The sequence below is a fragment of the Pseudoliparis swirei genome, chromosome 8, assembly GCF_029220125.1.
Source record: "Pseudoliparis swirei isolate HS2019 ecotype Mariana Trench chromosome 8, NWPU_hadal_v1, whole genome shotgun sequence".
NCBI lineage: Eukaryota > Metazoa > Chordata > Actinopteri > Perciformes > Liparidae > Pseudoliparis > Pseudoliparis swirei.
The window spans coordinates 13,248,543-13,269,478 of NC_079395.1; the positions used below are offsets into that span (position 1 = coordinate 13,248,543).

A 20,936-nucleotide genomic window follows, 5' to 3' on the forward strand; every position below is an offset into this window, starting at 1 on the left:
CTTTTTAAAGTCGGCATCCAAGAGTCACTGAAGTAAACTAAATATAATAAACAAGAGCTTTAACTCACAGTGCAGACGCAATGTTTTTATGGGTTTAATAACTCCAGGGTACAAGACAAAACTTGACATGTCAGGTTGTCGCTGAAAAAGCAACAACAACAACAACACATTTCTAACCCATCATTTCGGGCTCGTTGGTTGCCTGCTTCATGTATGTACGCACACACACACACTGACGACACATGTAAGATGACACATGTAAGATGGCTCTGTAAGATGGCACATGTAAGATGACACATGTAAGATGACATGTAAGATGACACATGTAAGATGGCACATGTAAGATGACATGTAAGATGGCACATGTAAGATGACATGTAAGATGGCACATGTAAGATGACACATGTAAGATGACACATGTAAGATGACACATGTAAGATGGCACATGTAAGATGACACATGTAAGATGACATGTAAGATGGCACATGTAAGATGACACATGTAAGATGGCACATGTAAGATGACACATGTAAGATGACACATGTAAGATGACATGTAAGATGACACATGTAAGATGACATGTAAGATGGCACATGTAAGATGACATGTAAGATGACACATGTAAGATGACATGTAAGATGACACATGTAAGATGGCACATGTAAGATGACACATGTAAGATGGCACATGTAAGATGGCACATGTAAGATGACATGTAAGATGGCACATGTAAGATGGCACATGTAAGATGGCACATGTAAGATGACATGTAAGATGACACATGTAAGATGACACATGTAAGATGACATGTAAGATGGCACATGTAAGATGACATGTAAGATGACACATGTAAGATGACACATGTAAGATGACACATGTAAGATGACATGTAAGATGACACATGTAAGATGACATGTAAGATGACACATGTAAGATGACATGTAAGATGACACATGTAAGATGACACATGTAAGATGGCACATGTAAGATGACATGTAAGATGACACATGTAAGATGACACATGTAAGATGACATGTAAGATGACATGTAAGATGGCACATGTAAGATGACACATGTAAGATGGCACATGTAAGATGACACATGTAAGATGACACATGTAAGATGGCACATGTAAGATGGCACATGTAAGATGACACATGTAAGATGACACATGTAAGATGGCACATGTAAGATGACATGTAAGATGGCACATGTAAGATGACATGTAAGATGGCACATGTAAGATGACATGTAAGATGGCACATGTAAGATGACATGTAAGATGACACATGTAAGATGGCACATGTAAGATGGCACATGTAAGATGGCACATGTAAGATGGCACATGTAAGATGACACATGTAAGATGGCACATGTAAGATGACATGTAAGATGGCACATGTAAGATGACACATGTAAGATGGCACATGTAAGATGACACATGTAAGATGACATGTAAGATGGCACATGTAAGATGACACATGTAAGATGACATGTAAGATGGCACATGTAAGATGACACATGTAAGATGGCACATGTAAGATGGCACATGTAAGATGGCACATGTAAGATGACATGTAAGATGGCACATGTAAGATGGCACATGTAAGATGACATGTAAGATGGCACATGTAAGATGGCACATGTAAGATGGCACATGTAAGATGACACATGTAAGATGGCACATGTAAGATGACATGTAAGATGACACATGTAAGATGACACATGTAAGATGGCACATGTAAGATGACACATGTAAGATGGCACATGTAAGATGACACATGTAAGATGGCACATGTAAGATGACATGTAAGATGGCACATGTAAGATGGCACATGTAAGATGACATGTAAGATGGCACATGTAAGATGACACATGTAAGATGACATGTAAGATGGCACATGTAAGATGACACATGTAAGATGACACATGTAAGATGGCACATGTAAGATGACATGTAAGATGGCACATGTAAGATGACACATGTAAGATGGCACATGTAAGATGGCACATGTAAGATGGCACATGTAAGATGACACATGTAAGATGACACATGTAAGATGGCACATGTAAGATGGCACATGTAAGATGGCACATGTAAGATGACATGTAAGATGGCACATGTAAGATGGCACATGTAAGATGGCACATGTAAGATGACATGTAAGATGGCACATGTAAGATGACATGTAAGATGGCACATGTAAGATGGCACATGTAAGATGACATGTAAGATGGCACATGTAAGATGACATGTAAGATGGCACATGTAAGATGACATGTAAGATGGCACATGTAAGATGGCACATGTAAGATGACACATGTAAGATGGCACATGTAAGATGACACATGTAAGATGGCACATGTAAGATGACACATGTAAGATGACATGTAAGATGGCACATGTAAGATGACATGTAAGATGACACATGTAAGATGACACATGTAAGATGACACATGTAAGATGACATGTAAGATGGCACATGTAAGATGACACATGTAAGATGACACATGTAAGATGGCACATGTAAGATGACATGTAAGATGGCACATGTAAGATGACACATGTAAGATGGCACATGTAAGATGACATGTAAGATGACACATGTAAGATGGCACATGTAAGATGGCACATGTAAGATGACACATGTAAGATGACATGTAAGATGACATGTAAGATGGCACATGTAAGATGGCACATGTAAGATGACACATGTAAGATGGCACATGTAAGATGACATGTAAGATGGCACATGTAAGATGGCACATGTAAGATGACATGTAAGATGACATGTAAGATGGCACATGTAAGATGACATATAAGATGGCACATGTAAGATGACACATGTAAGATGGCACATGTAAGATGACACATGTAAGATGGCACATGTAAGATGACATGTAAGATGGCACATGTAAGATGGCACATGTAAGATGACACATGTAAGATGACATGTAAGATGACATGTAAGATGACACATGTAAGATGGCACATGTAAGATGACACATGTAAGATGACATGTAAGATGGCACATGCATGCGTGTGCGCCGACACAACTCCGTGGAGACCAATGACGCCCACCCTGTGAATAGAATCTACCTACAACTGCATGATGGGAAACTTTATCGTGCCGGCACGTGTCTCTTTGATGTAACTTTTTAATTTCCTTTTCTTTTTAATTTCCATAGCTATGTAAACGATAAGTCATCAATGTTTTTTATTTTTTCTTGTGAATACGTCATCTGTAACCAATATGAATGTAGTGTCAACACAGAACTCGCATGAGAGAATTATTTTCTACAAAGGATATTTCTAATTTGTTTCTTATCATTCTTGATTGTTCTTCGGCGAGGAGACGGGGAACTGGAATGCAGCCTGATTGTGATCTGCTTCCTATTAAAGGGACATTTGTGTCATGATCTACACGTCTGTTATATTATTTACTCCGGTACCTAAGGGGTCGCATTACTGCACTTTGATTTGAATGTGTGGGAATGTGTTTGTTAAATTATTAAGTCGGAATACATATCCTTCAAAGCAATAAGTTACGAAAAGATTTGTAAAGGTTTTTCCCTCAAGACGAGTCGTTCTATTGACACGCACCTTCAGCAAGTCTGTTCTCAATGTGACTTCTTACCTCTCTCTGGGTGGGGGAGGGGGACCAGGTGTTTCAGCTCCTCGACAGTCGACAGAGGTGTGGGGGAGAAGCTGTTGCATTTAGTCTAAAAAAAAAAGTGTTTTTCACACTTAACTTCACACCATTTTATTTTAATTTCCAGCTGAAATACTTGAAAAAACCTGCTGAAGATTAAAGAAACCACACCTGGAGAACATGGATTGTGCTACACTGTGCCACTTTGATGTCGAGACATGTTCTGTCGTTCATATTGTGTTTTAAAATCAGCCTGATCTCTGCTTTGGGAAGGCCTGGGGAAAGGGGGACGTGCATGGACTCTGGTGAGGGCGGTTTGAGCCACCTTCAGTACAACCTCCCCAAAAGGCTTTCCTATGAACAATAAGCCCAGACCGGAGCACTGGGCCCATCACGATGTTGCACTGCCAACATTTGGGATCCTGCATTGAGCTCCTTTTAAACAGGGAGTCAAACAATATCTATAAACTTGCTTATCTCTAATCTCATTCCCAAGAATTTGAACGTTGTAAAAGGTAAAAGAACAGCATGCAACGCTATTAAATAAAAGCAAATGTATAGTAAAAATGTATGCCAAAAAAAATCTTATAGAATTTTTCATTAAAGTAATGCCATAGAAACTATTTGTTTAATACAATTACTGAAAACTGACCAATTTCCACTAGAAACTCTCTAAACCCAAACTGACATAAGCAATGGACTAAGCAGTAAACCATCATTCATAATATATTAAATAACATTTTAAAATGCTTGACAAAAGGGCACTTTTGCTTGATAAAGCACCGTAAACAAACTAAAATGGTTAATGTACTGTTGACTGATGATTTCAGCTCCACTTGTTTCTATTGAAATGGTTGTGGCCCATCCCAAAGTTCTATTTATAATCTGGAGGACTTCACCGACAGCCTCAGCCTCACAGCCTCAGAGCCGCCACGTGTCCGCGCTGCCACCGTGTGGCAGAGACTGCAGCACATTGACCTCAAATAAAGACACGGACACAAGTTCTTATTTTACAGTAAAAAAATGAAACCAAAAACAAGACTTTATTAAAGAAGCATAAAAAATAAAACTCTTGATACATTTCTCATAACCGTCAAGTCAGCTCAAATCATACGATTATACAATTTTTCCAGCTCTTGGTTAAAAGGTCCATAAACTTTCAAATAAAATATATTTCAATTTAAAAATTTCTTCAATATTTTTTCTCAGTTATAAATTGCCTATAATGTAGTACACAGGAAATAAGGAAAATTAAAAAAATGGAAAATAAAAATAAATTTTAAGTAATATAAAGGGTCACATTATTGTCTGGGATATTTAGGTAAGCAAATAAATTGTAAAAAATAAAATGTGTAAAAAGTTTTTTTTTTTTTATATCTTAAAAATTATTAGCTAATGCCAGATGGCTTGAAGACATGCAGATGGTTAACTTACAAACAATGATACATGTTCTTTAGAAACTACTTATCTTCATTTGTCATTTTGCTTTTGAAAACAAGATCCCAATGATTGTATTCAGGGTATTTACACACAGGTCAGGCCTGAAACCTACTGTCAACGTTTTACATTTTGGTTCTGCATACAAAGAATTAAAGCCAAAAATAGGAGAGCGGCGGCTTGAGGGGTGTCACCCCTTACTGGCATGGCTCTCTTTGCATCCCCCCCCCCTCTAATCACAAAAAAGGTCAGAGGTCACTGGCTAGCATGACTCAGGAAACCCTGTTTTCAAACCTTTAGGAAGGAAATGGGGGAGGGGAGATTTTGGCTCAAAAAAATACAAAAATCAGCAGTCAATCTGAAAAACTTTGTACCTTTTAAACAATTAAACTACTGTACATTAAACCATAACATTCTCTCATAGGCCAGAAATATCCCAGTGCAACACGAGGATTTACATTAGACCCTTCTGGCAAATATAACACGTTTAATTCCTTTAACACGTCGCCGTGAACGGTTTGAAAAGGAGCTTGAATGATCGCCTCGGACTCGACGGATGTTCGTTTTGACGCGCGTGCGCACAAGTAACGCAACGCTCGACACCAGAGAGGGGGGGGGGTGTCGGGGGGTTCCCCACTTCTGACGGGAATGATAACGGCGTGTCGGGTCTACTGCGCACGGCTGAGTTTGAGAAGCAAGAGGCCTCCCACTAGCGACGGGGTTTGCGGGTCGCAGTGTTTCAGGAGGGACCAAAGCACCAAGGGGCGCCTTCACGAAGACGACCGCCGTCGCTCCTGGCAGATCGTTCCTACACACGTGGACACATCGATTAGTGCATGGCTGCAACAGGACAGCGGCTTATTAGATTCCTCTGTGCAGCTGCTGCTGCCCCCGTCACCTAACTTCGCAAATGTCGGACAAAAAAAAAAAAAGAGTCCGCCATCATCCAGGCTGGAGCACCCCAACCCCATTAACTGATCTGAGACTCCGTCCAGAGGGGCGGACACACCGGGGCCGCGATGCCCTGCGCTCCAGCGACCGAATACGGATGTGATGACCGCGTAGGAACAGTTAGAAAAAGAGGGGGAAAAAGAAAAAAACATTCTGCAGCAGCTGGGATTTGAACACAAAGTGTGTCTGGAAGCCCTGGATGACCTAGCTACTAGCTGCCGTAAAGGAGAACATCGACCCCCTGCGGGCGAGCCGGAACACGCGAGTGTGTGTCTGGAGTCAGAGGAAGCCCTTGAGAATTAAATGTGTCCTTTAAATTCCGTCGTCATGGCTTGCGTCTCATTCAATGAGCCGATTCCACGCGCGGTCAACCGAGAGCCGCGCAGGGTTAACACGAGAGGAGGCGGCCGCTGCACACGCACTTCTGTTTAAAACCACAAACACAAAACAGAATGCAACCGCCTGGAGTTCCTCGGTAATGCTTTGAAAACATTGGACACGTCTCAGAACGACCCGCGGCGGACAGCTTCGCTGTCAGGGAGGGGGGGGAGACCAAAACAAACAGTAAGAGCCGTTTCTTATCTCTTTAGAGGGGCCGGGAGTTACAGTGCATGAAGAGAAATTGTTCGATCGAGTCCCTTGTTATTGTGTGACGTGGGGAGGAGGAGGAGCAAACCGCAAGGGACAAAACATTCACGTGTGATATCAGAAAAGCCCTATCTTATCCTAGAGTTCAAAATATGTCTGCGAGCCCCACACTCGACAGCCACGAGTCAAAAACTAGTTAACGACAACACTAAGCGAGCCGATCCGAGTGTAACAGGCAGGATGTGAAGGTGTCCTGGTTCTGATGAATCAGAGCGAGGTCCTCCTGTAGGACGGAGACGGAGCGGGGCAGCGGGACCGGAGCCACATCTTCTCCTGGCGAGGACGACATCATGGCGCCGATGTGAAACGGCACGAGTGGCCATCATTCAGACACGCAAGAGAGATGTGGGAACGGACCTCAAACATTCCTATTGTATTACTAATGGTACGTTTCTCCTAAAAGGATAATTCCTGTGAATTAATGCGGCGGCCACATTTGAAATGCGGGGCGTCCAAATTCATCCAACACACTGGTAGATTTGATCAATTTAAGAAGTCTATTAATAGCCTTCATCTGGCATCACTGGTGGCTTTTGTGTGGCAAAGAGAGACAGGAAGTCGTCCGTCAGAGGTCCCTCGGTGTATTGTTCCGATAGGTGCCAGACTATACGTGGATCTTTAGAAAAAAGTTCCACGCTTGCAGAAAAATAGCACCCATGCCGCTCAAACAACAGCACGAGTGGGTCAAGAGGAGACAGCGAGGAGCTTTGTTGGAACGGTTTGCGTCCCGTCAAGAACATTAAAACAAGGAGTAAAAAAGTGCAGGCATCATCGACAGCTTCATTGAAAAATATCTGTTACGTACAAAAGTGTCAAAAGGAAAGGCTGTGAGAGAAAGCAGGTAGACGTCTGAATGAAGAAGAGTTGAGACGGACCGGCAGCCAGCGGGCGGCTTCAGGTCCAAATGAAGGCCTGAAGAGAGATAAGACACTAGTTTCCTTCCAGAGGCTCCCACTGAACCCCACTGTCTGAAGATCCAGTTTCAATTAGCATCGCTCTGAAAATAAGCCATTGTAATTATTATTAATATTGACAACAACAAAAACATCCGTATCGTATCATCATCATCTCCATTATGCATTTATTATGGTCCATCGTGTGTGTGAAAGTTATTAGTGTGAATCCTTCCGTTGCCCCACTCCAGTCTTCTTCCTGCCCCCTCATGTGTGACCTCCTCCCGCTCCCGGGCATTAGGAGAAGATGCGGATGCACTGTGTGGTGGGGGTGTGGCAGACGGGGCATTCTGCATCAGCTGACTGGCAGATTTGGCCGGCGCACTCCATGCAGAACAGGTTGTGGCCACAGGGCACCAGGGCTGCCGTCACCTCGCTCTCAAAGCACACAAAGCAGTCCCTGTTGATCCCGGGGCTGATGCCGACAAGACCCGGGGCCCCGGGGCCGAAGCTTCCCTTCAGCCGGCTCAGCATCACAGAACTGAGGGCCACGCCGCTGCCGCCGCCCTCGGAGTCAGTGGGCGAGCCCCCGGGCAGGGAGGAGGCGGAGCAAGAGGAGTACCCGGTCGAAGAGCCACCGGAGCTGGAGCTAGACGCTCCGGAGAAGGAGCCGCCTCCCGCGCTGCCGGACTGTAACCAGGAGAGCGTGCTGAGGGGGTCGCTCTGTGCGCGGCGGGCCAAGGGGTGGTCCAGGGGGCCCGCGCCCGCGTCCTGAGGCAGAGTTGGAGACAATCGTGGAGTGATGGCGCCGCCGCTGAGGCCGCTGCTGTTGCGACGTAGAGGCTGCTGCTGGGAGGAGGAGCCGGCCGTCTTATTGCCCGGTCCACCGTTGACGAAAGGTGCCCAGATGTTAGCGGCGCTGAACTCAAAGCCCAGTTCCTCTGAGGAGGGCAGTCCTGGGGTGGCGTCGCCCCCGAAGGTGAACCCCCCCCCAGCGCTGCTGGAGCCGGTGCTAAAGGGGCTCGTGGGGCTGCCGCCCTCGTTGGCCTTGCGGCTGCCGCTAAAGTTGTCTGAGCTCATCGCACCGTTGTGACTGTGATAGGTTACCGAGGACGACATCTTCCGGTTAGATGAGTGATGCATGGACATGGGAATAGGAGGAGGGGGTGGGGAGGCTGGCGGAGGAGGGGGGGCAGAATGGTGGGCGGTCGCCCGAGACCACAGAGACGACCCTAGTCCTCCGCTGAGGGCGCCCAGGCCTTCTAGGCTGACATCGGTGCCGTTCGAGTGGAAGTCGTTGTCCCCCTGCAGGTCGACAAAGGTTCCGGTCCGCAGGGTGATGTGGGTCTCGATCTCCTCTCTGGCTCGGTCTACGTTCTCCGGCATGCCGGTCACCTCAAACACCGGGTCTTTCTCTCTACTCGGTGTCACGATGTAGGTGTGGGTCTGCTGCTGGATGCGCTTAATTGTTGCTCCTTTTGGTCCAACCACTAAACCGACTACTCTGTAGGGCACCCTGACCTGGAAGAAGGACAGAAGAAATGCTTTAATGCAACTACAGGAAGTAGAATTGTGTCAAAACATGTTATACATCTAACATCCAGTTAAACCAGGGGTCAGGAACCTTTTTGACTGGGAGAGCCATAAACGCCAAATATATTTCATTGAGAGCATATAGTATTTGTAACGTATAATTTTAATGCGACCACTGGTGCTGCATGATGCTACGGGGGGGGGGGGGGGGCAGGTGACTTTTTCTTTGCTCCGCCCCGATGTGCGCGCACACGCCGGCATCGGAGCTCTGCGGCGCGCGAGGCGGAGAGCCGAGAAGTGTTAACGCGACACGTAGAGAGAGTGACATGCTGCTGGTTAGATACGCTCAATAACAGACGGCTGTTTAGTTTAATAAAAGAACAAAGATGTGCTCTTTAAGAAAAGGGACCGTAAATTACTTCTGCTGTAATCTGGCGCGATAGAGAAAATTATAGGGTGGCGGGCGGAGATTTTTTTCCCCCCAACTCAAAATTGTCTGGGAGCCATATGCCGTCACCGGAAGAGCCATAGGTTCCCGACCCCTGAGTTAAACCTTTGTTGTCATGCAGAGCAAAACAAAAACACTGTATGAAGGCCAAGCGCAGGGTTTCTGTACCTGTATGGTGGTTTGTCCAGGTAAGTGTGGTGGACCAGGAAGAGAGCCACCCCCACCGCTACTGGTGCCTCCTGTCGCCGATGCCGTTGCTGCTGCTGCTCCTCCACCTCCTGCTCCTCCTCCAGGCCCTCCCGCTTTGCAGCGGGACGCCCGGATCATAGAGAAATGCTCAGCTGCAGAGACAATCTCACGCTTCGCCATCTCCACGTCCTCCCTGCGTCCCGTCACGATGAAGATGGGCTCCTCGCCTCGGACTGGAGTCTTTATGTAGGTATTTGTTTTGGCACGCAAGGCCTTAATCTTACAACCTGGAAGATGCAGAAACACAAAACATTTTAATGTTTACAAATTGAAAACACAAAGTAAAAAACACATATTCCCAAAAAAAAGTGATGTTGTTTAGCCTAGTTTATTGGTATAGATAAGATAAGATAATTCCTTATGAGTCCCAAATGAGGCAGACTGTTATAACAAAACTAAAGTATGTGTACCGTATTAACTGGCAATTGTGTTACAGGCCACAAAAAACAAGTATTCAATTTAAAACGGCTACATACATGTTAACGGCAGAAGGCAACACACCTGGTTGCATTAACACGTTAACAGAAACGACACACATGTCGCAACGAAAGCAGTCGACGCCGTGCAGGATGGTCCCGAGGAGTCCGTCACAACACCGCGCGGCCGCTCCGCGCGAGCTCTGTTTCTTTAAATATGGACGCTTCGTTCCCGGCGACCAATGAGGCTCGCGGAGCGTGATGTCATTGTGGGAGCAGAAAGCATGGCTTTTTCAAACAAAGAGAACAATGCCGGAACGATGCCGCGGCTGCGGCGCACGAACCGAGCCCACGACACCGGTCCATTTAAAGTGGGGAGCATACGCTGAGGGTAAACTACCGGGACACGTAAAAAAACGACATGTAAACAAGTGTCGCTCGCGCAGCAGCCTCGGCAGACGACGGCTGGGTGCAGGGCGTAACACCGCCCAGCCCCGTGTGTGTGTGCGTGCGTGCGTGTGTGTTGCTCGGGTTCAGCTTCAAATCTGCTCCGCAGAGACAACAATAAAACACCACGAACGTAGACGTGAGATGTAAAACGTGAGTTCGGTGTCCGCCGCTGCTACTTAAGACCTGTGATTCATAAAATGAGCACATTTTCTTTGTTTGGCGCAGGCTGCTAGACAAGTCCAGACTCCCGACAATCTGCCGCTTTGTCCGACCCTCTCCACCCCTCCCCCTCTCTCCTGCTCATCAACCGCACTCTCACCCACTCCACGTTCAGGCATTGTCTCAAATACGGTTACAAATGTAACGTGAATATCGCAGGTGAAGCTGTGAGCTGGTGTTCCCGCAGTATGCTGCCATTAAAGACAGAAACAGTGGCTGCATACCGAGCAGTTGTAAAAGTTCAGAGACCCTCATCTCACCAGACTGCCACCCAAACAAAGGACACCCGGGCTGCACGCTGCCTCCACGAGCCGTACATAAACACCAAATAATGCTAAACACACACACACACACTCTCGGGGTCTTACCTTGTCTGCCCACTATCTCCGCCACATGTTCAGAGCTGGGCACAGGTACACATTCAGTCATGTTGACACTTCTCTTCCTGCTGCAGAGGACGGAGCTTTGTTCTCCGTGGAGCATCGCGTGCGAGCCGGCCATGTGGTACCCGCCCGAGCCGTAGTACTCCGGAGATGGAGAACAAGACGTCGGCGAGTCCTGGGACCCGTTGGGATGCTCCAGCATCTGCAGGTCCGCGTAGCCCCCTCCGCCCACGCCGTTGCAGCCCTCGGAGCCCTGAGTCCCGTCCATGGTGTCGACTAGCCCGCCGCCCCCACAGTCTACCTTCTCCAGGGCCATGAGTGACAGCTGGTCCAGGGCGAAGCGGAGCGCCTCTTGGTGGTCCTCTTCCCGGATCTCCTGGTCCGTCTCTCGGGACAGACCGACCCCGTTGTGCTGGCTGCTGATCCCCACGTCGTGGTCCATAATCTCGGGGTGGAATAAAGGACTAGGCATAGTGTCTCCGTGGATCTCACATCAGATCGCGAGTGCCTGATGGGGAGTGAGTTCACCCCGTTCTGAAAATTTAAAAATACACACAAAGAGTCAAGTGTTTGTTTACCAATACAACCTCCAGCCGGAGCGGGTCTCCGTGCAGCCACCTGTCCCCGAGCAGCGGGCTGGTTTGGGCGCCTCGCTTTGTCTGCTGTTGCTTCTCGTCTGACAACTGAAACCATCCGGAGGCAGAAAGAAACCTCTCCGAGTAAAACACGTGAATAAAGTGTTCCCCCCTGCGCATTCACGAATACCCCGCGTGGCAGTAACTTCAGAGCCCCGCTCGTGCTCCGCTGGTATTAAAACGTGAAAGAGTGCCCTGTATATTCTGTTGTTAGCTTCGAGCTAGCGGCTAACAGGCTGCACACAGTCACGTTGTCGACCCCTTTGTTTGGGAGCGCAGCTAGCCGCTTAGCTCCGCTCTGACAGTCTCGTGCTCGCCTCTCCTGGCCAGTCGCGTGGCTTTCTGAGAATTAAACAAGTGCGGAAACCACACGAACTTACTTTATCTCGCCTTCGTCGACGAGGTCCTGCCTTCGCTCGACGCCCAGTTCTCGGGGAGGAAAATGCGGAGCAGCCGGGGAGACGAGGAGCTAGCGGGTTAGCGGGCTAGCTCTCCAGACGGGGGGCGTTGGAAGGAAAAACGTTCAAACCCGAAAAGAGAGCGCTGTTGTTTTTCTCTCTTTCCGTGGGAGTCAACGCGTATTCCTGGGTGTGTCACTGGGTCCTCATGCTGCGCACCGTCGGCAGGACGGCGGCTGAAATCCAAGGTTAGCGGGTTCCTCAGAGTTAAAACACACACACACACACACACACACACACAGTGGCTCTCGGCTCTCTGCTGCTGCCTGACCCCGGTCGGTCCGCCGCCTTTGTCTCGCCAGGCGCACACGCCGCTCCGTCTCCCGCACACAGCACTGACGTCACCCGCGACACAACAATAGGTTCAAGGGCCACATGCAGCAAGAAGGAGAGCATCCACGGCGAGTCACCTCTGCTGGCACTCTTGTGTCTGTCAGTCTGGTGGGCACTATTTCATCCCTCTCTCTCGCTCTCCACGCGCGGTGTGCAGCCCGACAGTTAACGCATTGATACGTTTTTTTTATTTAAAGAAATGTGGTCATATCTGGGTGTGTTCATCATGGCTACCAATGAAGAGTTTTGGGTGGTTCGTTGAATGGTGCTCATGCAGTGTGTGTCGGCTGTTCCTTGTGCTTTTTAGGTAGTATGAAAATAATAACTAATAATCCTTGGCAATATGTTCATTTCAAAGCATGTAAACACGTTTTATTATTCAAGGAGCCACCTTTCCGTGCAGATGAGCTGAAAGGAACAAAGGGATAGGTTTGTTTTTTTCACATTGTTACAAAAAATAAATTTTAATACCATCAGTGATGACGTAAATGTTATTGAAACTGTTCATACCGACTGTAAAGATAGTCCTTTCCTAAAATAATTCGTTGTTTCAAGCTCTCTTTGTTCCCCCAGGCAGTGTCTCCTTGCTCATAAGATACAAAGAGGGAGTTTATTAGGTATCGCATTTATGAGAATAGATGTTATGTGTTAGTTATGTGCTCAATTTTACTCATGCACTCCTTAATGCAGTGTTGAGACCTTTTTCAGAAGAAAAGCCGTACATTGGATAGAGGTCACACATTAGCCGTGGCAAGAAAATCCTATATGCAACACACATCTGTATTATGCATTTGTAACCTGTTACAATGATTAATGCATAGTCTCTGACAAATAAATGTAAATTGACTAGTATTCAAAAGATTGAAGCTTTGGAAGATATCAACTTATGAGCTTTGGCTCTACAGACAGCAGCTTTTGGAAGGGAGGAACATTACAGGGTCTAAGGTCCCCATGCATGTGGGCATGTGGATATTGTATTAAGAATAACTTGAACGCCTCCTTTTTTAAAGACGATGGACCTTTGATCACAAAATCTAAAAACATGTCCACCTACTACTAACTGAGAATTATAATGACCAAGAAAAAACTAAACACCAGCCATAAAAGAGCTGCATTTATTTCAGTGGCAGAGAGACAAATAACAATTATTGTAATGAGGTACAGTACATCATGTTACATCAGTGTTTTATTGTTTTTTGTATTTTCTGAAGGTACATACTTGTTCTGTTACATATCAAACTCAAATGTAGCTGGCGAAACACAAATACTGTGACCTAAACTTCAAAACCATGTAAACTTAAGTTATTGTGAGAAATAACACTGCTTTGAACTGCAAAAATTTGAAACCAAGCTAACTACATTTGATTATTCACAGCCACAACAGTGCCGTGTGCATGTAAACATACTGCAACCGTTCTATGCTTCCAAACAACACAATACCTGCAGTGCCAGAGTAAAATATAAAAGAGCAACATGTCAAAAAAGAAACACTCAAGACACCAACATGAAGTGATACATTCAACACAAGCACACACACACACACACACACACACACAGACACCAGGTTTGTGTTTTGTACTTTACTTTGAGCTTGAACAGCCGTTTATTAACTGTAACACTGCCTTGTGTAGAGAATCATCCACAACTGCCGTGAACTGCCTTAAAAGTAAAAGGACTTACAGGAACAGTAATTTCATTTGACTCGATATAGGATCAATGATGAGGAGGTGACGTCATTGTGACATGAAAACGCTAAACAGTATGGAAAGTCTAAAGAAAGTTGCCTTACATTAGTAGAGGTAAAAGTGAACTGGAAATCCAAAGCACCCTTCCAGAATTACACTTGAATGTAAAAAATAATAATAATATTAAAGAAAAGTCTTTTTTTTTTTAGGTAAACAAAATCTGCAGAATGTCTGCATTTAGGGTCTTTTTCAGTTCAAAGTGTATAAAAATCTTCATGGAGCCAATTATTTGAAAAAGAAAGGAGTTTACCAGCAAACTTCATGTCAAATAAGCCTGTGGAGGAAGAGAAAGAGACGTCACGTGAAGGTCAGAACAAGACAAGACACTCAAACAGAAGAGGACTGGAACCTGTTCTGCAGTGTTGTGTACCTTGGCTATAATTCCTCCTTGTCCACCTGCTCAACCTTCTCCTCCACTTTGTTGGCTGCGGCTGCGGCTGCTGCGGTGGCATCCTCTATATGAGCCAACATATCCGCGGTGAGGGCTTCCTCCAGCCGCCTCCTCACATTCTGCACCAGGTCCTCTTGCTTCCTAAGAGACACAGACGAGCATTACGGCTTCGGCTAACCATCATCTTCAGTGAATGGTGACAACTGTGCCTCCCAGTTCCTAGAAGTCTTTAAATGCATCGTTTGGCCAGTCTAACCCCCCAAATGTTTAATACGATACAGACAAGCAGGAATTCTCCATATCTGAGACTGACATGTTCTGCCATTACTGCTTGAAACATTATTTACACTTTCAGGGCAAAGACTTGATAAACAGGATTTAGTTTTCAAACGTAGACAAACATTTATATCAATGTAATATGTTCAGTCCTTGTCCTCTGATGGCCACCAAAGCCACTTAAGGACTGCACACTGTGTGCATGACGGAGGGACGGTTTGCCCTGTGTACCTCGTCTCTGTGCATGACGGAGCTTCACCGGAGGTTCTTTGCATCGACACGAGACCACACCAGTGCAGAAGTGCTGAGACGTGTCAAAATCTGCCGGTCAGCCATTTGGTCAGATACAGGACAGAGAGTAAGTTTACGATACCGCTGCAAGATTCCCTTCACCAGCACGTTGATGTGGTTCTATAAACCGCAGAATAGATTTTTTATCAATGCAAAACAAACAAGACGGAGAAGGTTACACTCAACAGCCAACGGCTGAGCACCATGTGTGTGTATTTTGTGTAATGTATCATGTAGTAGCAGGCATATAGGTGAATACAATACAATAGGAGAGACTATTAATAGTTGTAAAAGCATCATAAAATAACTGTTGAAGCTCTACATGTCAAGATAAATAAGGGGAGCCTTGAGACGTAGAGACAGTCCTCACAATACTAGAGCAACTGAAACAAACCATGTGGACTGGGTGACATGGCATCTTCACAATGTAGTTCATTTTATAGCTTGATAACGATTTCTATAAAAAAACAAGGCATTTTCTTTTAATTCAATGAATGGTCGATATGAAAGAACCACGTGGTAATGCTCTTTACTCATGTGTGAAATAAATACTTTTTTCTCAATGAATTTAGAGCTTTTGTGCAACAAGAACACAAGTTACAAAAACACTGCAGAGAACCAAATAATAAATATATACAGCAATACGCATTTACACACAAAGATAGTCAGATTAGGATAAGGGTTTGATGCAACTACTCTGGGTATTCCCATTGCAGAATTATTATACATTTAGTGTTTTGTTTATATATCCTTGTTTATCAACTTAGACGCTGCAATTGTGTATACCGATATCTTAATGTGATTTTGTCACAATAAGATTCCATTAAAAGACGATAAAGTATCTTTGAATTAGTCACCCAGCCCTACTTTATAAGTGACACAAACACACAAAAACATCCTGGAGCCATTGAAGTTGACTTTAGCTCATTTGCTGCTATCTTTCCTCTTGTGTGACCTTTCTTTCGTATGCAACAGCAATAACACTCGTTCCACTCGTTCAGTAACTCAACATGATAACCCACAACTAGCAAAAGGCAAAACCTGTTCCACTACCGTGTTACTACATTGGACAGCTTGAATGAACAACTTAAAATGTGCAACCAACAGTGGATTGTCATTTTCCAACCAATTCATGATGTTGATCAACTCTACATTAGAGTTGTGGAAATTAATCAATTCTACGGTGTATTGCAATGTGGACAACGACAATTCTGCACTGATGCAGAGAAAGAAAATAAATCGGGAGTCAGGATTAACTTTAGCGCAGTTTAACCCTCCTGTTACCTTTACATTTACTAACATATTTTACCCTCGGGGTCAATTTGACCCCAGCAATTAAAACCTCCAGAAAATTATTAGAATTAATATTGTTTCCCAAGTTTAAGTGTGAGGTACTTTATGTTTGTTTGTTGACTACCTAAATAGCCCTTTAAATATATAAAAAAGTTGATATTTCTCACATGTTTCACAGTGAAAAACAGCCTGGGGTCAAATTGACCCTAAAGGTAACAGGAGGGTTAAGTGTATTTAGCAGTCATTCACTGGTGCGTCCCCTCTCCACAGCGTGGAGCAGAGAGACGACACTCGGGAGCCCCCTTGCCTGTTGCTCTTCCTTCAAATATTCGCTGCCGTTTCAACAATGTTGAATCCCATGTGGATCCCACAGACATTGGTGTTGAAAAGATGCATCTTTTTACATTAAAACCCCATTAAATCAGATTTTTGAAAGCACGCTTTTAGATTTTAAAAAGCCCTTCTGACTGATAATTGATGATAAAGTATTTAAGTGCCGTAATATAGAAAATTGACAATGACGATTCGGTGAATCGTAAAGGAATTGGGGGATCTGTGAAGATTCACATTTCTACTCTACGGTGGGGGAACCACAGCTGTGCCGCTGTGTAGACGTCTTACCTGATGTCATCATCAGTCACTACAAAGGCTTTGCAGAGAGGCTGAGATGTGTTGAGCCAGACTCCAGGATTTTTCTCCACGGCAGCAGTGAGTTGTCCGGTGACCGGTGAGGGGCTGGTGTGCAGAGCGCTGGCGATGGCAGAAAGAAGTGTTTTATCTGAACATGCAGGCCCAACCCCTAGAAAGAGGAAAACAGTTAGCTCAAGTCAAGCACAAATTAATTGCTTTGAATCATGCACGGTTGTTAAATTGTTTTAGTTACTCTCACCCTGTAAGCCTTTAGGAAGATCCATAGTTTTCACCAGCTCCTCTGCGATATCGAATGCATTTAACCCGCCCAACTTCCTCTCCCAGAACAACTGAAAAATAATTTCCTTGTTAAGTTTCGAGCAAAATGTTCCACGAACTGAATAATGTATAAGGGCATTGAAACAGGTTGAGTCAACCCTTCAGCGCCCTCTAAATAACAGAAAAGCCAGCAAGGCACAGAGCACTAGGTTTCATCGTGGTCAGACAGCAATGCAAAACATGACAGATACTTCCAGGAACTGCGATACAATTCACTTTTCTGCAGTATTAAAGATGTAAAGAAATGTGCATGTTTTCTGCTCTTTGGCTTACTTGTTTCGGCTGGTCCACAGCCTTCTGCGGGTCTGTCTTCACCTTGTTGTTGGGGTGGTTTGTAACCTTGGTCACTGGCTGTTTGAAGATGGATGCCGTCTGTCGTACTGGTAGTGTTGTGTTTAAATCAGGCTTGGCCTTTAAGAGAGACAATATGACAACTGATTAGAGTGACATGTTACACAGAAGATACCGTACAAAACTACATAGTCGTATGACTGAGTTATTGTTAGTTTAGTTAGTACCGAAACAACTGTCGCATCCCATAATGAATTCCTTTTGAGTGTGAAGAGACGATGTAACCATTACAATGAACTGGGATTATGAAAAATAATATGTCCTATAGCAGACGTCACCATTTCACAAAAGCACTGAATATCCCGTGTAGTTCAGTCATCAGTCGTAAAACCCTGTCTGTGGGAGAGGGTTAACATTTAGGGAGGTAACAGCACGGTGTACTGTACCTCTGAATGAGCAGCAGGCCATTGCTAAGATTTAGATGTGTCCAAAATCATTTGCTACCTAGTAAACTATACAGTGTCAAAATATACACACGATATCAATATAATCGTGTCAGAAATCTAGTTTTGAAGCGCACTAGATTGAATTATTTAATGATTATCATGTAGACCATAGTCACTGCTGCTTGGGCGATTTATTGGTTGCAACTCTATGGCAGTGTGGCAAAAAAAAGCAACTGTTAAGAATAAGTCTCAAGACATAACTAGTGTTTTAAAAAAGGTGTTTGGATTAATACGAAGTAAAAGGGAAGACATACAATGAGACGTAAACTGAGCTATTTGACAGTACTATTTATACTTAACTATGTTTTGGGTCGAGAGACACATGTTGGATGTGTCCTGGAGACCCGACGTCAATCCAAAATATGTCAATCCACATGTAACTTGGGCTCCAGCAGGTTTGTATGGAAAAAGGCCGTTTCAGAAATACAAAGCTGACATAAACCTATGGCTGTACTTATTGGAAACTCTGCCTTGACCAACTACGATGGTTACCTTTAACATTGAGATACTGCTTTAGTGGTTATGGTCAGAAAGTGTATTTAGAACATTGATTCAATTAAGTAAAAACAATAACATGAAAACCTCCGGGGGGGGGGGGGGGGGCGAAACAAATATAATGTATGAGTATATACACTAATTTAATGGTCCAGAGATCCCTTACAGTAGCACGGCAAAGTCCTTTACGCCTCATAAATCCCAAAACCAAACACATTCTCACCCTATTTTGATGGTTGACTTCATACAGATTCTTGTGCCTGCTGCGCTGCACTTTGCTCAGGAGCGACCATCCAGCCCGGGAGTGGCTGGCGTTCACATCAGGGTGGAGGTTGCTGCCCAGACTGCGGACTATCTGGGGCTTGTTGAGGATGCGCTTAATGGGTACACTGGAGAGAGAGAACAGAGAACTGGTCATCACAAGCTTTACCTCTTTAATAGCCGAGGCATTGAAGCACTCAGGGCACCAACACATGGCATCCCAGTTATTCCAAGTGGTTGGAGTGGACTATAGTTTCGTGGGAGTGACGGTAACTTTGTAAATAAAACATTGTACGTCGTCCCGCAGGTGTAATAACAAGGAGTCGGGAAACATCAGGCGAACACACATCTGCACACGCCCACAGGTGGTGATGTGACTCATCAGTCGGTCGCCCTCCCGGCGGGTGATCTCTGGGCGGTGATCGTCGGTGACTCGTTAACTGAAATACAACAGGCTGCCTTTCCGAGCTCACCGCTGACGTCACTAGCGTTACTCACATTAGGGATTTGCAAACGGATAAGTGGACTACGCACGAGGCAGCATCTCCTTCGTCGCCCACTAGTTTTTAACACGACCACCGAGCTCCGGCCGGTGGTTGGCATCGTGCAGTCGGCCCCCGACGCGCCGCAAGTCATGCGTGTGTAAACAATGAAACTTAGCTAGCTAATCAAGCTAGCGGCGGTCCAGCGTCAACGTACCAACGGCCGCTTCCTCAATTACTATTGTTCAAAGTTGCAAGTTTGCAAACTTAATTAAGTCGGAACGGTCTGAGGCCAACGTTTGGTCAACGTACCAAAAGTGTAAATAACACGGACTTGACAATTAGCTTAGTGTTGTTCTCAACTGCATAACGCATGTATGCATGCGTGCATTTCCTGCTGAGAAACTTTCATCTTGAGTCCTTCGATCGAGCGGTTTAAAGTCTCACCCTTTTCTCTCCATGGCCTCGGTCGTCTTGATTCTCTTGCCTGGGATTCTGGCTTATAAAAAGATAAGAAGCCAGCTAGCTGCCTATTGTTGCAGTCATATTTTTTCGCCGAGTCTGGTTTGTTATCGATCCACTGCCTGTCTCCCTTCAGGACCTTCACAACTGCAGATCACTCCGCCAGAGGGACTTGTAACACAATGAGCGGAAGACATCCGCGGCTCCCCTGTAAAATAGTGCGACAATTACGCGCTTTGTCTCAAATGATGCGTTAGCTGTAAGAGGTGCAGAGTAACTTATCTTAAACTACATTTTATCAAGTGACACACTTTTTTACAACTTTGAGGTTCTTTTTTACCTAACTATATTTAAGATACATAATTATACTTCCTAACTCACAGCTCTGTAAACTGAGTAGTGACAATACTGTAAATACATCTATAAATTAAACTGAGTAAAGTAGTTTGTTTGACAAAACACAAACTGGACCTGGCTCCATTTGAATGCTGCTTAAACTTATAAACAAAATACTTTTGTACAAGTAATTTTACTTATATTTAGAAAATGTTGCTGCAATGTCCTTTTGTGTAATTTTATTCCAGAACCAATACCAGTAATGGGCTGATTTTACAAAATTTCATTATACTCTGCAACCTGTAGTTACATTTGGAAAAAGACTTACAGAACTCCTCTTATACAGAAAGAGGAGCCCCACGATATAAAATGTAAATTCATAGGAACAATCCTCACTGTCAGATTGTTGCTCTTTTAACTCATGGACTGTGT

At 44.8% G+C, this 20,936-nt stretch overlaps 2 protein-coding genes across 3 annotated transcripts; both read right to left on the minus strand.

Annotated features, from left to right (window-relative positions):
* Nucleotides 1-4,655: 4,655 nt before the first annotated feature.
* Nucleotides 4,656-13,722, minus strand: LOC130197797 (RNA-binding protein MEX3B). 2 transcript variants are annotated; one of them, XM_056420688.1, is made up of 4 exons: nucleotides 12,296-13,722; nucleotides 11,266-11,814; nucleotides 9,732-10,039; nucleotides 4,656-9,103 (listed from the first exon to the last, which is right to left on the minus strand). In XM_056420688.1, the coding sequence occupies exons 2-4, from the start codon at nucleotides 11,750-11,752 to the stop codon at nucleotides 7,880-7,882; spliced, it is 2,019 nt and encodes a 672-aa protein (XP_056276663.1). In that variant the 5' UTR covers nucleotides 11,753-11,814; nucleotides 12,296-13,722; the 3' UTR covers nucleotides 4,656-7,879. The 2 variants fall into 2 exon arrangements, with proteins under 2 accessions (XP_056276663.1, XP_056276662.1); XM_056420687.1 differs by having other exon boundaries at nucleotides 11,266-13,722.
* Nucleotides 13,723-13,805: 83 nt separating this feature from the next.
* On the minus strand, nucleotides 13,806-20,294 carry mbd3a (methyl-CpG binding domain protein 3a). Its single transcript, XM_056420689.1, has 7 exons — nucleotides 20,154-20,294; nucleotides 19,187-19,352; nucleotides 17,945-18,082; nucleotides 17,592-17,682; nucleotides 17,324-17,501; nucleotides 14,822-14,983; nucleotides 13,806-14,725 (listed from the first exon to the last, which is right to left on the minus strand). The coding sequence occupies exons 1-6, from the start codon at nucleotides 20,165-20,167 to the stop codon at nucleotides 14,827-14,829; spliced, it is 744 nt and encodes a 247-aa protein (XP_056276664.1). The 5' UTR covers nucleotides 20,168-20,294; the 3' UTR covers nucleotides 13,806-14,725; nucleotides 14,822-14,826.
* Between the last annotated feature and the right edge of the window lie 642 nt (nucleotides 20,295-20,936).